This window comes from Trachurus trachurus, assembly GCF_905171665.1.
Source record: "Trachurus trachurus genome assembly, chromosome: 12".
NCBI classification, from domain to species: Eukaryota; Metazoa; Chordata; class Actinopteri; order Carangiformes; family Carangidae; genus Trachurus; species Trachurus trachurus.
The window spans coordinates 4,182,858-4,201,119 of NC_139908.1; the positions used below are offsets into that span (position 1 = coordinate 4,182,858).

The window sequence follows — 18,262 nt, forward strand, 5'->3', positions numbered from 1 at the left end:
CCCCTGCCCCCCTGACCCCCCCTGTCCTCTCACCCCTCCAGGATGTCCACGCGGTGGTCTCTGGGTTGTCCCACGTCGGGTCCAAACAGCCCGGCGCCGCGGTACAGCTGCGACTGTGACATCATCTCTCTGAGACGAGCGAAGTCCCGACCGAGCTGGACGCCGTCCACGCGCACGCCGGCCTTCTTCTCAAAGCTGTTGGGCTCTGACCACACACACACACACACACACACACACACACACACACACACACACACACACACATGAGTCAGCCGCCCGTCACCTAGCAACAGAAACATCAAACAACTTCCTGTGTGGCATTTTTATGAGACGACGGACGCCTCAGGACGGAAGTGAAACAACAACACACAGAATCTGTCACGTTACAAGAGTTTATGAAGAAGAGGAAGCAGAAGAAAGAAGAAACGGGTTTATTATTATTATATTATTATTAACAGGAGATTTAAACTGATTCTGTCACTTTGACCCAGTTTGGTTCTTGTTTGTCATGTGAGTCACTGATTAACATTTATCAGTTAATCAATGACTCAATTAGTGATCTGACAGATTCATTATTATTGTTCTGAGAACAATCGCGTGGTTTCATTTTCAATCTGATGAACTGAAGAGACGTCGACTTCTGTTTCTGAGACGCTGAACTGAACTAACCAATAAAACCAGAGCTGCAGGTATTGATTATTGATCATCTTTATGTATCTTTAAGTATCTTTATGTAAATGTGATGCTGTTATGTGTTGGGGCGTTCTGTATCTGTGGACAAACGTGCGGAAGTGAATTTCCCGAGAGGGGACGGAGTAAACCAACTTATCAGTTAAGTCAATATTTATATTCAAGGCCAAATCAAACAGGAACTTGAATTAGATTTTTTATTTTTTTATTTTTATATAAAGTGCGAAGTGGAAAAAAAAATCACAACAAATCGAGGCAAGTTAGAAAAACGATAAATGGGAAAAATTAAAGTTTGATGAAGTAGTAACTGTCAATTTAATGTTTGTATGTTTACATCCTTCTTGTTTTGTTTTAAACCTTTTTCTGTTTTGTTTAGTTTGTTTGTTCTGGTTGGTGGCGTCACATTGTTATTACATTTATACTGTATGTACATGTCTGTTTCATAAAATAAAATAAAATAACAACAACTTATCAATTGTAACTGATTGTTTGCTTCATAAAATATGAGGAAGTTGTTCTCTACTGGCTCTTTCAACTATCTATACTGTCTCCACTCTGTCTCTTCTGTCTCTACTGTGTCATTACTCTCTCTCCTCTGTCTTTACTGTCTCTACTCTGTCTCTTCTGTGTCTCTATTGTCTCTACTCTGTCCCTTCTCTCTCTACTCGGAGGGTAAGTTGGCGTTTTCAAAGTGGAAACAGACACTACTTTAATCTCCTTGAGGTAAAAGACAAGAACATACACACACTTTCTCTCTGAGCGTCTCCGCCTGCAGACAATATTTGACACATGAGGTAAACACATTGGCCTTTGGTCACCCCTAGATATTATGGTATTAAACTACATCTTTTTATTTAACTAGGCTAGTTAAATCACAGTAGCATAATCTGATGTGTTGAACTTACAGGCTTGTTACTAAGTATGTATTAATTATCATGATAAATAAAACTCAACCTGTCACACAGCTCCATGTTGTCTCTGTGTGGTGTTCAGGGACAGTCAGGACAGTCAGACAGAGGACAGAGTTTATATTAATGCACCGTGACACTGTGGCAGGTCTCTGTACGTCTTCACCACAGATCACAGATCAGCTGGAGGAGGAAAACTCAGCTGTTCTCTCCACCGCGACGTGCGCCTGGCGGTTTGTTTATTTTTTTTCCATATCAAGCTCCGGTAGCACAGCAGGACGCTGTGCAGCTTCTGCTCACCTGACTCTGTGCTGCTTCTGCTCACCTGACTCTGTGCTGCTTCTTCATTAAATCCAATCAGCTGGAACTCGTGTCTCGGAGCAGAAGCGACGGCGGCGTCTCGGACTTCCAGAGCAGCTACAGCAGCGTTGTGACCTCAACCATGGTTGGTGAGAGCAGAAATGTTGTTGTTGTAGTGGTGCGTCGCGTGGCGTAGTGGTTAGAGCCATTTACTGCGTGTCATTCCCCCTCTCTCTGCCTTCCCGTTTCCTGTCTACTGTAGCCTACTATCCATAAAGGCATAAATGCCCCAAAAAAAGAAAAAAAATGTTGTTGTAGTGAAAATGGGCGGGCTCGTGAATTTTTTGACATTAAAAAAAAAAAAAAAAAAAAAAAGTGAATTTTTTTGAGACCAGTCCAAACGAGCGATAAATCGCAAATCTCGCGTATCTCGCGTTTGGTCGCGCGTCAAAGCTCGAGCGAAAAAAAAGCGTTCCTCGTGTTTGGCGGGAAGCCCCTTGCGGGTCTTCCCGCCAAACACGATGAAAAGGACGAAGACGCGAAGGTCCCGTCGCCATAAAAGAATCGGTTGTAGCGTCGCAAAAAAAAAAAAAGTCGCGTTTACCGCGTCTCGCGCCTAATCGCGTCTCGCGCCTAATCGCGTCTTTGCGTCACGGCCTTTTACACCGCGGACGTAACGAATAAACGGTGACGGTGTGAACGAACAACATAGAACAGGACCAGACGTGGCGTTGTTTCCTCTTTCCACCTACAGCTCCACTCTCCCTCACTTACACTAACTACTGTTACTGTTGAGGCCAGAGGATTGTGGGATTTGTAGTTTTTGACCAATCGCAGGTTGTGCTCTTTCTTTTTTGTGATTCTCCCGGTTCACACATGTATTTTTTTTTAGGGGCAAATGCGAGTGAAATGTTCGCCCATGGTGGGCATAAGAAAATGTAAGACCTGTCTAAAATTATTTAAGACTTGAACACAATAATTCAACAAATTTAAGACATTTTAAGACCTAACATTTAGATTTTCACATTTTAGACTTTTTAAGACCCCGCGGATACCCTGTTATTTCATATAAAAGTTAAAGTGCATACATATTTTATGATGCTGTGTATTATATATTATATATTTAGGACCATCTTAGAATTTTCTAATAAATGTAATACTTTTTAAGGCCTTAATTTTAGATACATGAATTTAAGACTTTTTAAGGATTCGCGGACAAATAAATAAATTAATGCAATTAAAACCATTCCAAACCAAGGTTTCAATGTTAACTCAAAAGCTGATTTATTTCCACAAAATAACTTAACTACAGTACTGTCACGCCATGTCACGGTAAAGAAAACGTGTGCTCCATCAACCACACCTGTGGCTTGTTCGTCTCAATCAAATAACCCCTCGTGACCCGTAGTGCTTGACATCACTTCCTGTATGAGCGGAAGTAACAACCAAAAATCTACCAAAATAAAACACCAAAAATAAACACCAAATAAAAGGGCAAAATGGCTCTTACACTGTCTCTATTATGTCTCTTCTGTCTCTACTGTGTCATTACTCTCTCTACTCTGTCTCTTCTATGTCTCTATTGTCTCTACTCTGTCTCCTCTGTGTCTCTACTTACTCTTTTGTGTCTCTACACTGTCTATTGTGTCTAAACTGTCTCTACTGGCTCTTCTGTCTCTTTCAACTATCTATACTGTCTCTATTATGTCTCTCTTCTGTCTCTACTGTGTCATTACTCTCTCCACTCTGTCCCTTCTGTCTCTACTCTGTCTCCTCTGTGTCTCTACAGTCTCTATTATGTCTCTTCTGTTTCTCTACAAATTTCTTTATAGAAAAAAAGAATCACAACAAATCGAGACAAGGTAGAAAAACAAAACAATAAATGTAAGAAATGTAAGTTTGATGTAGTAGTATCCTAACTGTCAATTTAATGTTTGTACGTTTACATCCTTGTTTTGTTTTGAACCCTTTTCTTGTTTGTTTTTGTCGGTGGCGTCACATTGTATGTGATTAAATTTGTATGTAAATGTATGTTTCATTAAAAACGTATCAATAAACTGACTATTTGTTCATAAAACATGAGGAAGTTGTTCTCAGACTCTGTATTAACTTTGACTCTTCTGATCAGTGACGTCAGGGCAGTGTGTGTGTGTGTGTGTGTGTGTGTGTGTGTGTGTGTGTGTGTTTTGCCTCCGTACCGTTGCCTAGCTCCCAGTGCATCCTGTATCCTCTGGACTCGGCGTACTGCAGCAGCGTCCGGGCGTTGGAGCCGTTCCACACGTTGGCCGGCGTCCGCAGCAGCGCGTTGAGGCCGAAGATCAGCTGCAGCCCCGAGCAGTTGGCGAAGTCGTGCAGCAGGTCCACCGTGGTCTCTGGGGGGGAAACGGAGAGGCTGCTGCTGTTACCGCGGCAACAGAGGAGGAGGAGGAGGAGGAGGAGGAGGAGGAGACAGACTGGTACCTGTGAACTTGACCCTCCTGTATTTCCTCTGCAGCTCCTCCTTCAGCAGCGCCTCCTGCTGCTGAGTCCATGCCTCCGTCAGACGCCACTCCAGCCAATGGGGAAGCAGCAGGTGGTCGCAGGTGGGCGGGGCCAAAGGGGCTGGTGGAAGAGGGAAGGAAAGGGGGCGGGGCCTTTTAGTCACAACTAGAGCACTGGAAAAGAGAGTAACGACACCACCATTGACTCCCGTGGTAAGGGTTTTGCGCCCCGAGTGGCAGGATATGGGTATTGCAAAAGCGCCCAGAAAACTCATTCACTCCAATGTATGTGTGTTGCCCACTTGCTTGTAAATTAATGAAAACGGCCGTGTTTTTGTTTTTAGGTGTCTTGGTCATATCAAATTATACTTATAATTTGGTTATTACAAAATGTAGATTGAAACATTAAAGCAGAAGTAAGCGATCCGGTCGTTTTGGCCAACTCATTGTCAGCCGATGGAGTTAGCAGTCCCCGCCCTCGTCCCTACGTCACCACATTCACGCGCATCCCTTGGCTGCACACACAGAGAGGACCGCCCCTTTATGCCGTTCTCTCTCCTCATTGGATAAAGGTTGTAGGATACAAGGAAAGTTTTCTCCTCGGCTTACAGCAGAGCAGAGTGACTGACAGACCCGTGTTTCAGACCAAACACTCTATAGAAGTGATTGCTGTCGGAAGATATAACTAAGACTTTTATTAACACAAACATTCCGCTTACTTCTGCTTTAACTAATTATCTTCCTCTGGAGCGGCCTGGCCGAATAATTTCCTTCGGGATGAATAAAGTTATATCTATCTATCTATCTATCTATCTATCTATCTATCTATCTATCTATCTATCTATCTATCTATCTATCTAGTCACAACACCTGAGCTCAGAGTTTTTATCCATAAACACGAGTCAAATACATAAAAGTTGTGTTTGGAGGAGCTTTTTAAAATCTGATCACACAATAACCTTTCAATATTATTGATCGTGCCGATCGATGGGCTGCTGGTTACCTGAGTGAAGACCTGAGCTGCGTCTCTGGGGGCTGAACACCATGAAGTCCTGTCTGGTTCCTCCGAACCGGACGAAACCTGGAGCCAGAGCTCGAGCCATCGCCCTCAACTTAGGAGACCTGGAGACCACAAAACCATGACGACGACGATGATGATGAGTTAAAGAACAAACTAAAACAGTGGGATTTATCCTCATTATTATTATTATCAATATGAGATGATGACCTTTGTTTTGTTTTTTAAAGACAACGACTTTCACTCTGAATGTTTTCATTCTGACTGAACATGTGACTTTAAATGTGACTTCATTTCCACATTAAGGGAGAATCAAATCACTGTGACGTTAAATTTAGATTTTTAAAACTCAATAAAGTGGAAAAACATCAAGTCTCTTTGGTTTAAAGTTGTTGTTTTTTTCTTTCTAACCTTTGTTTCACTTCACATCTGACTCATTAAACATTCAATTTTAACAGAAAATCAATAATCTGTGTAATGATGAGTTCAATTATTGATTAAAAAAGGAGATAAAACTGTTTTTTGGTTGTTTTTTTTGTCATTTGAACGCCTCTCTTCTGATCCAGCTGATTGATCGGTGATGAAAACAAACAACAATCCACAGACTGATCGATAGGCTACATGAGTGAACAGAGCTCCACTGGTTGGTTGATTGATCGATTGGTGTCATCATCATCCCGGTTGTCCCCATTATGTCTCTACTCCTGTCGACTGTTTCTATTGTGTCTCTACTCTCTCTGTTGTTTCTCTACTGTATCTCAACTGTGTTTCTACTGTATCTCGATTGTGTCTCTACTGTCTCTATTAAATCTTTACTGTGTCTCTATGTCTCTATTATGTCTGTACTTTGCTGCCACTAGCCTACTCTGTCTCTACTGTTTCTATTGTGTCTCCACCCCCTCTACTGTGTCTCTACTGTCTCTATTACATCTTAACTGTGTCTCAATTGTCTCTACTCTGCTGCTGTCTCTACTACTGTTTCTACTTTACTCTGTCTCTACTCTACTGTCTCTCTTATGTCTCTACTCTGCCGCTGTCTCTACTCTAGTGTTGCTTCCGTCTCTACTGTCTCTACTCTACTCCGTCTCTACTGTTTCTATTATGTCTCTACTCCCTCTGTTGTTTCTCTACTTTATCTCAACTGTGTTTCTACTGTCTCGATTGTGTCTCCACTGTGTCTATTTATGTCTCAATCGTGTCTCTATACTGTCTCTTTTATGTCTCTACTCTGCCGCTGTCTCTACTCTAGTGTTGCTTCTGTCTCTACTGTTTCTACTGTGTCTCTACTGTCTCCATTACATCTTAACTGTGTCTCAACTGTCTTTTATGTCTCTACTCTAGTGTTGCTTCTGTCTCTACTGTTTCTATTGCGTCTCTACCCCCTCTACTGTCTCTATTAGCTACATCTTAACTGTCTCTTTTGTGTCTGTGTATCATCATCATCCCGGTTCTCGGAGCGCAGCCCCGGGGATGAGTCGGACCTGTGGCCGCGCCCTGAGCGTTGATCTGCGGACAGAGTGGCTGGATTTAACCGGAGGATCAACGGAGCTCCGGTTACAGGATTTAGACAGTCAAGAAGAAGGAAAAGCTGCTTCATTAACACACACACACACACACACACACACACACACACACACACACACACACACACCGACCCCAGCAGGTACATGAACTTCTCCTCCGTGGCCAGACTCGCATCGATGGTGACGGACAGAAAGCGAGGATCCACCCGGTGCGTCACGGAGGACAAGTCCACGGTCACGGCCACGGTCACGGTGCCGTTATAGTCCACTGGTTCTGGTGGTCCTGTTCCTCCACCGGTCCCGGTCCGGGTCCGAATCCCGTGGGTCCGGACCGACACGAGCCAGACCAGGAGAAGCAGCTGCAGCGGCGCGAGGTGAACCATGTCTGACTGCTGCTGCTGCTCCAGCTGCACGTGAGCAACTTCCTGTAACGTTACTAGGTCTGTTTACCGTCGGGCACGCGCTTCTCCTTTTGGGATCACACAGGAGCGGCTTCACATGCACACGCATACACACACAAAGAGACACACACACACACACACACACACACAAAGAGACGCGCGCACACACACACACACACACACACACACACACACACACACACACACACACACACACACACACACACACACACACACACACACACACACACACACACACACACACACACAATGGAGCGGAATGTTTCTGTTTTTGTAACTTTAACCCTCTTGTTGTCAGACTGACCCGATCTGTTTTACTGCTCCTTCTTTCCTCCCTCCCTCCCCGCTCTCTCTCCTTTCCTCCCTTCCTTCTGTCCTTCCTCCCTCCTTCCCCTCTCTCTCTCCTTTCCTCCCTTCCTTCTGTCTCTCCATCCCTCCTCTCTCCCTCCTTTAATCCCTTTCTTCCTCCATCCTTCCTTTCTGTCCCTCCATCCTTCCTCCTTCCCCTGTCTCTCTCCTTTCCTCCCTTCCTTCTGTTCCTCCACCCCTTCTTCCTTTCTTCCTCCTCTCTCTCCCGTTCTTTCCCTCCATCACTCCTTCCTTCCTCTCTCCCTCTCCTTTCCTCCCTTCCTTCTGTTCCTCCACCCCTTCTTCCTTCCTCCCTCTCCTTTCCTTCCCCTTTCCCTCCTCTCTCTCTCCTTTCCTCCCTTTCTTCCCCCATCCTTCCTTCCTCCCTCTCTCCTTTCCTTCCTCTCTTCTCACCTTTCCCCACTCCTTCCTTTCTCCCTTCCTTCTTTCCTCCATCTCTTTTCCCTTCCTTCCTCCCTTCTTTCCCTTCATCCTTTATTCTTCCTTCCTCGACCCAATCTGTTCCCTTCCTCCTCCTCCCTCCCTTCTTTCCCTCCATCCTTCCTTGACCAAGGAGGACAACACAGAGGAGGGTTAAAGCGAGACACAACATTGTTTTTTTGTTTCTTCATGCACTGATCAGTTTTGAGATTTTACACTATTTTGTTTCCTTAACATGTTTTCTTTCAGAATAGTGAAAAGAAACGGTAGAAAATGTTTTTATTTTACTTCATTTTGTCTCTTTCATATGTAAATTTCTCCTAAATTCACCAAAAGTTAGTCTGACACATGTCCAGTCTGGTGTCACTGTAAAGTTCTCTAAAATTGTCATTTCCTTTGTATCAGCAACAAATTATAAAAGTAGGATTGACAATAACAATTAATTAAATTTTACAATACAAGTCGTTTTCTCAAAAAGAGTTTTTCCTCAGACTCTGAGCTAGAAATATCCACTTCAGCAGCTCTTACAGACAACAAACCTTCCACTTTGATCCCTTTCTACGTATATTCTGACGGTTTTTACTGAGGGGTTTGTTGATTTATCATTCACAGCCTGATTTATACAACATTTTATTCCTAAAAACATGGAGAAATGTGAATTATTTAACAGCTGGTGACAGTATTTCCTCATTTACAGAGTGATAAAAAGAGATATCCAAAAACTTCTGACTCTAATGTGTCAACAAAATAAAACAAGAAGAATTTTGAAAGTAGCTTTATCCATTGTTCAGATTTCTGTTCTGAAAATTAGGTCATATTTCATTAGATATTGCCTCATTTACATATTTAAACATAACATTTGACAAAACATGTAATACAAAAAACAATTGTCTTAATGTGCAATAATGTATAGTGCTATTACTATGGTGAATTTATGAGGTGTATATGTGTTATGTGCAATGCTGTTATGTCTTGTGTTTGTTGGGTTGGTACGGCGGAGGTGTATTGTGTTTTGTCACTCAAGGCATTTATGGCGCAGCTACAGAGTCCAAGACAAATTTCCCTGAACGGGACAATAAAGTTTATCGTATCATATTGTATAATGTGAGTGATAATGATGATTGACCCATGATGCCCTTTTGTTTGTATCGTTATAAAACTCAACATAATTCAAATTATATTAATATTTTAAATACATCTGAGTCTGTCTTTTAGGAATTCATTTGTCCTTTTAAATAGAAAATCAATCATCAATATTTTACTAATATAAGTTATTTGAGAACGGAGTAAAAAAAATTCCACATAAAGATTCCTGATGTGTCTGATTTTCGATATTATTTTCTTTTATTTTACCAACTTTCATGTAGAAATGTTTAAATTATTTGTTTCTCCATCCGACCTGAATGGTTTTTGTGTCTTTATTTTAAAAACCGCAGCGGGCAGAGCTCCAGATGTGTGAACTGAAGGACAGCGACTCATCCAGATGTTTTTATTTATTTACAGGTGGTTGATGAACAGAATAAATAATTGACCTCTGTGACCTTTGACCTCGTTCTCCATGATCGTCAAGAGTCTGGTCACTGGAGTCTCCATTATAGCAGGAAATGAAACCATAAAACCAGAAACCAGCTGACTGACGATGATGATGATGATGATGATGTCAGCCGTGTGGCCCCGCCCCCTCGGCGGTGGGCAGGTCGGTGGGCGGAGCCAGCAGCTCGTCCACTTCCTCCTGCAGCGCCGACGCCTTCTCACTGAGCAGCATCTGCAGCACAAACACACGTCATCTGTTCACCAGTTAAAGGATAATTACAGTTTTTTTTTTTTTTTACAATCTGGACCTTATTTCTAGCATAAAATCCGATCATTTCCTCCCCCAGATAACTTTGGTGTCATCACAAGTGGTTGTGATGAAATGAGCTGCAGCCGAGAGCCGCGTATATCCGTATAATGGAGTCTACAGGGCAGCAGAATGCAGCCTCGAAATCAGTGGTTCTCAACTGGTGGGTTGGGACCCAAAAGTGTTACATCCGTTCTGGATGGGTCGTGGACAGCTGGTCAAAAAAGTAAATAATATTTAATGCACATCTGATGTTGGACATGTCTTTTATTTTGAAAAATAACTTATTTTGAAAGGCACACGAGACACGTGAACACATGCAGTTGTAATGGTCCTCCTCACTTTCTTATTATTTGCTCCATTTGCTCTGAATGCAAAGATATCAGTTTCTTGTTAATGTGGCCTGAATGCAGTGAATCTTGTTTTGTTTTGTGGGTCTTTATTAGAGTTGAGCCAGATACTCGGCTGAAACGAGTATCCGATACAGATACAGCACTTTTGCCGAGTACGAGTATTAAACGAGTAATACGAGTCAATATCTGTGCTCGGAAAAAAAAAAAAAAAAAAAAGATTGAATGAAAATCCTCATTGGGTAGCTGACTGCGTTCTGTGATAGGCTACAGCCCCTCCCCTACACACATGCAGGTGAGTTGCTGTGTCAGAACAGCAGCTGTCTGTCTCTCTCTGTCTCTCCCTCAGTCTCTCAGGTTCGTGGGTCTTTACCCTTAATGTTTAGGGTTTCTTCAGCTTCAGGTTTGTTATTACTTCAGTTACTTACTTATGAACCAGTAGAGTTCTGGTAAACGTGGGTTCGTTCAGGAGTGGTGCCGACTCGCGTTGCGTCTCTGCCTGTCGGAGATTTTTTTTTTTTTCCACACGCTCTCTCTCTCTCTCTCTCTCTCTCTGCCGGTCGTCGGAGTTTTTTTTTTTTTTCAACCGTCAGCTGGCTCTAACCAGTTTTTTAACTTCACGCACTGAGTGTCTGACACTTTCTTGCTGTATTTCATAAAAAATAGTAGTGGTATAAATTACAAATTAAGCTACACTCCCCCCCTCCCCTCTCTCTCTCATGATCAGTGATACAGAATAATGAGTGATACACAGAGAGAAGCTGACACTCAGCTGTCTCTGTCTCTCTCTTAGGCTACTCACTCACACACACACACACACACACCTGGTGTGGAAATAAAAGAAAATAAAAAAGAAAAATCACACTGATCATTAAAAAAAATTTAAAGTTAAAAAAAAGTTGTTGAGTATGAAAACTCTTGTTCATTACATTTTCCTTAATAATTGCAACCGCATGTGTTGTATTGTCCTGTAAACAATTTTCTAATCAGCAATAACTATAACAATTTCTGATCAACCCATGTCAATTGCATGCTTAAAATAACATGCAGGTTAAAGCCTCGCCCATTTCAAGACAACCCGACCCACTTCTGGGTTAAACCCCGCCCACTTCCGGTTTAGGCCCCGCCCACTCCGAGTACAGATACAGATACAGATAATTCATATGGTTAACAGATACAGATACAGATAATGCTGTACTCGCTCATCCCTAGTCTTTATTTTGTGCAATTTGATATTTATTCACTTTTGTGAATATGCTCTGAATGCAGAGATGCATTAGAAGTCAAATATATCGTTTTGTTGGTCTCCATTTTGTGCAGTTTGATATTTTTTTATTCACTTCCGTACATGCAGTTGTCATGGTAACTCCTCAGTTTCATTCATGTGCTCTGAAATGCACTTTGCTCAATAAAGAGCAAGTTTGAATTCTATAAAAGTGGGTCGCGACTTAATGACCAATGGAAAATGTGGAGCCCAGAGTGAGACTAGTTGAGAACCCCTGCTCTAAATAACACATTATCTGCAGAGAAACTCCTTCATTTCACCAATATTTAGTTGTGATAGGCTAGTGCTATTCCCCTCTGAGTCCGGGGTTAGCTGTTATCAACATCCGGGGTCTGTAGGTTGACCTACTGACCTCTGACCTGGATGATGTCATCTCTGAGCGCAGCGCCGCGCGGCTTGTTGCTACCGCTAATGCTACGGTTCGTTTCTGTGTGTTTCTGCGTCTGTCAGAACAAAATGAGCAGCTGGATGAAGTTCAGCTTCCACAGGCTTCCTCTCCTCAACCTGGACTCACTAAAGCTCCGGCTAGTTGAGATAAAAATGGACCCGAATGCCGAAGCAGAATGATTATTATCAGAATGAGCCGGGCAGCGGTCAGAGATGACATCATCCAGGTCAGAGGTCAGTAGGTCAACCTACAGACCCCGGATGTTGATAACAGCTATAACCCCGGACTCAGAGGGGAATAGCACTAGCCTATCAGAACTAAATATTGGTGAAATGAAGGAGTTTCTCTGCAGATAATGTGTTATTTAGAGGCTGCATTCTGCTGCCCTGTAGACCAGGGCTCCAGACTGCGACTAAATGGTCGCATTTTGCGACTAAAATTTGATACAATGCGAGTAAATTTTTCATCTACTTGTGCATGTGCGACCAGTAAATTTGCCAATTTTTTTTTTTTTTTAATGACCACTGTGATTGGCTAATGTGTGAAAAGAAACGTGTGTTTCTCTTCTCTACATCTTGGAGCGAAGGAGACGTATGCCAAGGAGGAGTCCGTGCACATGTGGCTCAGTCAGGGTCAGCAGACAAGGAGGCCAAAAAGGGCACCTTATCCCCCAAGGAGGGGGGGGGGGGGGGGGGGGGGGGGGGGGGTCTGTTCTAGGATGAGTTTACCACAAGTGGTGTGTCTACTTGTTCTGTTATTGGTCAGTGTAGCCTAAACATTAACTTTATATTTTCAATATTTAAACTGTTGCACAATAAAATGTGAATTTAAAACATTATAGTTTCTGCATTTATGCAGTATTTATCAGTAATACAGTGAAAATTAGAGGAAATGTGCAAATTACTTTGCAAGTCGATTTCGGTGTGCGCCCCTAAATTTTCTGCTTGCGCTCCTAAAATTTTAAGTTAGGGGCCACTGTGCTCCTAGTCAAAAAATGGAGTCTGGAGCCCTGCTGTAGACTCCATTATACGGATATACGCGGCTCTCGGCTGGAGCTCATTTCATCACAACCACTTGTAATGACACCAAAGTTATCTGGGGGAGGAAATGATCGGATTTTATGCTAGAAATAAGGTTCAGATTGTAAAAAAACCCGTTTATTATCCTTTAATGACATCACAGCCGCCACCATGATGATGATGATGAAGGAGGAGGGGGAGGAGCCTCACCTTTGCCGACGCCACGATCTGATTGGCCTGTTTCCTGTAGAGGTTTTCTATGGAGCGGGACAGGAGGGCCGGGTCGGCGTTGGCCAGGTGAGTCAGAGTCTTGTAGCCGGCGTCGTACAGCTGCTTCGCCCGACACTGGAACACACACACACACACACACACACAGATACAATCTGTCAATCAGATACAAGCTAAAAGTGAGACTGGGCTTTTATTTCAGAAATAAATCTTGTTTTTCTTTTGTCTCTAAAAAAAAAGGCTTGTTGCTGCTACTTTTATCCCTTTGTTGGATTATGGTGATGTACTGTACATGAATGCCTGCTCTACCTCTTTGCATATGCTGGATGCCATTAATCATTGTGCTTTAAGATACATAACATTACCGGCTGTAAGTCACTCACTCATCATTGTACTCTGTTTGCTAAAGTAGGCTGGCTGTCTTTGTCTGCACGTAGGCTTTTACACTGGTACATCTTCATCTATAAAGCAATTATTGGACTACTTCCCTCATACCTCTGCACCTACCTCACTCTCACATCAAACCCATCATACATACAGATTGCACTCTCTGGACTTTCTATCTGCCTCTGTCCCCAGAACTCATACTGAGTTTGGTAAAAGGGCATTCATGTACTCTGCTCCCTCTGGCTGGAACAATCTCCAAAAAACACTAAAACTACAGGCATTTATCACCATTTCTGATTGTAAAACCAGACTTAACTGCTTTTTAATGGCAAATTATGGAGTGTGTAAATGTTTTACTGTTTAGTATTTTACCATCACTGGATAGCAGTCTTTTAGTGTGTATTGTTCTGTTCTATCTTGTTTGATTTAACATAATCTCTCTTCCCCCAGGATCCCCTGGTACAGCCTTCCCTTCTACCACACAGCCCTCTCTTCCTCCTTCTCTTCCCCCGTTTCCCCACCGGACTGTAGAACATAGGGCTCTGGATGTCATTTATCATTATTTTTTTCTCTCTCTTTTCTTAAAATAAAAATAAATAAATAAAGATAATCAATTAAATCATCAAAATATTGGTGATTGATTAATTGATTGATTGATTGATGTCTCCAAACATCTTTCAGCTCAATAAAAAGAAAAAAAAAAGAAAAAAAAACTGGAGAAGAATTCACAGACTCCAGTTTAAGATGTTTGGTCTTATTTGTTAAGAAATAAATAAATAAAATTGATTGATTGATTATTGGAACATCTGCAGATTAACATCTAATCTGTCGGATTTCAATCAGATTCATTGATCATGAGACTTTTTTTGTTTAATTAGAAGCAGGTTTGTTTCCATCTCTCTCTCAGAGCTGAAACTGATCAGTATGTATTGATTATTGAGTCAGATGTTTGTTCTAGTTTCTCATTCACTCTGATGTAAAATGAGCAGCAGCAGATGACTTCAAATGATCGATCGATTATCAATCACTAGATCCAAATACTGGTTATTGATTGATTGATCAATTGATGTCTCAGAACGTCTTTCAGCTCAATAAAAATCAAAGAAAAAACTGGAGAATTCACAGATTCCAGTTGTGTCTTATTTGTTAAAAAAAATAAAAAATATAATTGATTGATTATTGGAACAGCTGCAGATGAACAACTAATATCTAATCTGTCAGATTTCAATCAGATTCATTGATCATGAGACTTTTTTTTTGTTTAATTAGAACTAGTTGTGTTTCCATCACTCTCATGTCTGATTGATCGACATCAAATCAGAGCTGAAACTGATCAGTATTGATCGATTATTGAGTGAAAATAAAGTGAAATGTTTGTTCTAGTTTCTCTTTCACTCTGATGTAAAATGAGCAGCAGCAGATGACTTCAAATGATCGTTAGATCCAAATATTTGTGTATATTTGGATCTAGTGATTTGTCTTATTTGTTAAAAAATAAATAAATGATAAATAAAATTGATTGATGGATTGATTATTGGAACACCTGCGGATTGAGTTTATATCTAATCTGTCAGATTTCAATCAGATTCATTGATAATGAGACTTTTCTGTTTAATTAGAACTAGTAGTGTTTCCATCACTTTCATGTCTGATTGATCGACATCAAATCAGAGCTGAAACTGATCAGTATTGATCGATTATTGAGTCAAAATAAAGTGAAATGTTTGTTCTAGTTTCTAATATCAATAACTAGATCTAAATATTGGTGATTGATTGATCAATCAATTGATGTCTCAGTCTGAACGTCTATCAGCTCAATAAAAATCAAAGAAAAAACTGGAGAAGAATTTCAGAAGAATTCCAGTTTAAGAGGTTTCAGAATCAGATTCATTGATTGTAAAACTTTTCTGTTTCATCAGAACCAGGTTTGTTTCTTCTCTCTCCAGTCTGAACGATCGACATCAAATCAGAGCTGAAACTGATCAGTAAATAATCGATCGATTATCAATCACTAGATTCTCTCCTTGCTCCAACACTAGACCCAAACCTGCGTCTCTCCGTGACCTCTGACCTTTGACCCCGGGGCGTGTGACTGACCTCCATGACCCCGGTGACCTCCATCAGGGGGACGAGCTCGGCCTTCACACAGTAGCTCAGCCGGCGGGTCAGCTCGGTCAGCAGCGCTCGGAACGGCCACAGCTCCTCCAGCACACACACACACACACACACACACACACACACACACACACACACACACACACACACACACACACACACACACACACACACACACACACCTGTCAGTGACAGACGCAGAGTGGGCGGGGCCTGTTTTTCTAACTTTAACCCTCTTGTTTTCCTTCCTTCCGTCTGTTTTACTGCTCCTTCTTTCCTCCCTTCCTTCCTTCTTTCCTCCTTCCCCTCTTTCTCCTTTCCTCCCTTCCTTCTGTCCTTCCTTCCTCTCTTCCTTCTGTTCCTCCAGCCCTTCTTCCTTCTTCCCTCCTCTCTCTCCCTTCCTTCGGTCCCTCCACCCCCCCCCCCCCCCCCCTCCTTTCCTCCCTCCTTCCCCTCTCTCTCCTTTCCTCCCTTCCTTCTGTCCCTCCATCCTTCCTTCCTCCCTCCTCTCTCTCCCTTCCTTCGGTCCCTCCATCCTTCCTCCCTCCCTCCTTCCCCTCTCTCTTGCTCCTTTCCTCCCTTCCTTCTGTCCCTCCATCCATCCATCCATCCTTCCTTCCTCCCTCCTTCCCCTCTCTCTCTCCTTTCCTCCCTCCCTTCCTCTCTCTCTCCTTTCCTCCCTTCCATCCTTCCTCCCTCCTTCCCCTCTCTCTCTCCTTTCCTTCCTCCCTCCCACCTCTCTCTCCTTTCCTCCCTTCCTTCCTCTCTCCCTCCTCTCTCTCTCCCTTCCTTCTGTTCCTCCACCCCTTCTTGCTTCCTCCCTCCTCTCTCTCCTTTCCTTCTGTCCCTCCATCCTTCCTTCCTTCCTCCCTCTCTCCCTCCCCCTCTCTCTCCTTTCCTCCCTTCCTTCCTCTCTCCCTCCTCTCTCTCTCTCCTTTCCTCCCTTCCTTCTGTCCCTCCATCCTTCCTTCCTCCCTCCCCCCCCTCTCTCTCTCCTTTCTTCCTCCATCCTTCCTTTCTCCCTTCTTTCTGTCCCTCCTTCCTTCCTTCCTTCAGCGGGGCCTGTGTGTGGGAGTGGGCGGGGCCTAATGTCTGTGAGTGGGCGTGGCCTGTGTGTGAGTGGGCGTGGCCTGTGTGTGAGTGGGCGTGACCTGTGTGTGAGTGGGCGTGGCCTGTGTGTGAGTGGGCGTGGCCTATGTGTGAGGGGGCGTGGCCTGTCTGTGAGGGGGCGTGGCCTGTTACCTGGGTGAAGTGCAGCACGCAGGAGCAGAATGCGGAGGAGGAGCTGAGCAGCGTCTGGACGAAGCCTCGGCTCAGCTGGAAGCGACTCGACACCAACCACAGGTCGGTTTCCTTCAGCAGAGAGAACAGGACCAGAGCCAGGTACATCCTGCCCACCACCGCCGCGTCCGCGCTCTGACCGCACAGAGACACACAGAGGGTTAATACATCTAATCCAGCCAATAAAACTGGTCACAACTGGAACAGAATGAAAGGTGCCACAAAACGATCTGTTGGAGCTATTTATTTATTTATTTAATGTTAGTATTTAGTGCTGTTTAGTTTAGTATTTCATGTAGTGAGTATATCTGAATCAATTTATTTGATTTCATTAACACTTTACAATAAGGGTCCCTTAATTAACGTTACTGTATTATGTTTTATTTCTTTTAACATGTCCAAAATAAACTGTAACTAACTAACTAACTAACTAAATAGTACATTATTAAGCATTAATATATAAAGTAATGTGTAGTAATAATAATTGTATTATTCAACTTTTATTATCACTTAATAATTTATTAACTAACTTTGAGTAGTAAACATTAATTAACTGCTTACTAATAGGCTACATTAATTAATGTGTTTCCTAATCCTAAGTAATATAATAATGATTGTTAATATATCTGTAAACAGTTAATTAATGCTTTATAATGTAATGTACTAACTAATGTTAATTAAGGGGCCCTTATTGTAAAGTGTTACCCATTATAATTAGATTTCTTATTACCGTATTTGTTTAGTTTAGGTGTTCTCTTATTTGTGTTTTGGTTAATTCACCTGAGATTATATAGGTAGGCTGTCGGTAAGGGACCAGCATGCACCTGGGTGGGCTAATGGTTTTTTACCACAGGATTTTTCTTTGTTCTTTGTTCGCTGCTTTTCTGGTTAAATAAACCACATTTTTTTTGTTGAAACTGGACATTTGATTGGACATTTATGTTTTTCTTCCTCTCCGTCTACACCACAACCCATAGTGCAGCAGTGGCCCTTTGATTTTTATGATTTAAAGTTTGATTTGAAACTTTTATTTGTTTTGACAAACGGCTACTACACCATCTAAATATAAAAACTCCTAGAATGAGCCGTGGGTGGAGTCACATGACTCTGGAGTCAGTGGAGAAGTCACAATGTTGTCGTGTACATCCTGTTGTGGAAACTAAATAAAGTCAACGCTTTGGGCACAAATAAGTTGCATCAGCCAGCGCTTGACTCATGTCCTGTCAGGTGTCATAAAGT

General features: G+C 42.4%; 2 protein-coding genes across 3 annotated transcripts in view; both read right to left on the reverse strand.

The window, feature by feature from the left end:
- The window catches only part of LOC310994735 (heparanase-like), a 95,565-nt gene that overhangs the window by 9,274 nt on the left and 68,029 nt on the right, over window positions 1-18,262 (reverse strand). The window contains exons 1-5 of one of the 2 annotated variants that reach the window (XM_083983536.1): window positions 7,052-7,623; window positions 5,382-5,500; window positions 4,359-4,499; window positions 4,097-4,270; window positions 34-205 (exon numbers count right to left, since the gene is read on the reverse strand). The exons of the other annotated variant lie outside the window; for it this stretch is intronic. Coding sequence (XP_083839662.1) covers window positions 34-205; window positions 4,097-4,270; window positions 4,359-4,499; window positions 5,382-5,500; window positions 7,052-7,302 — 857 coding nt within the window. The 5' untranslated portion in view covers window positions 7,303-7,623. Of the gene's footprint in view, window positions 1-33; window positions 206-4,096; window positions 4,271-4,358; window positions 4,500-5,381; window positions 5,501-7,051; window positions 7,624-18,262 lie in introns of those variants that run through there. 2 annotated transcript variants of the gene reach the window in all.
- LOC310994750 (helicase POLQ-like) lies at window positions 9,571-15,918 on the reverse strand. The gene is made up of 3 exons (XM_083983554.1): window positions 15,725-15,918; window positions 13,223-13,357; window positions 9,571-9,895 (listed from the first exon to the last, which is right to left on the reverse strand). The coding sequence occupies exons 1-3, from the start codon at window positions 15,746-15,748 to the stop codon at window positions 9,791-9,793; spliced, it is 264 nt and encodes an 87-aa protein (XP_083839680.1). The 5' UTR covers window positions 15,749-15,918; the 3' UTR covers window positions 9,571-9,790.

Excerpts from the sequence above, each read along its gene's own strand:
- LOC310994750 (XM_083983554.1), bottom strand. The coding sequence starts at position 15,748 with ATGGAGGTCACCGGGGTCATGGAG. Across the intron at positions 13,358-15,724 it reads AGGTCACCGGGGTCATGGAG|TGTCGGGCGAAGCAGCTGTA; the intron begins GTCAGTCACACG and ends TGTGTGTTCCAG. Across the intron at positions 9,896-13,222 it reads AGATCGTGGCGTCGGCAAAG|ATGCTGCTCAGTGAGAAGGC; the intron begins GTGAGGCTCCTC and ends TTTGTGCTGCAG.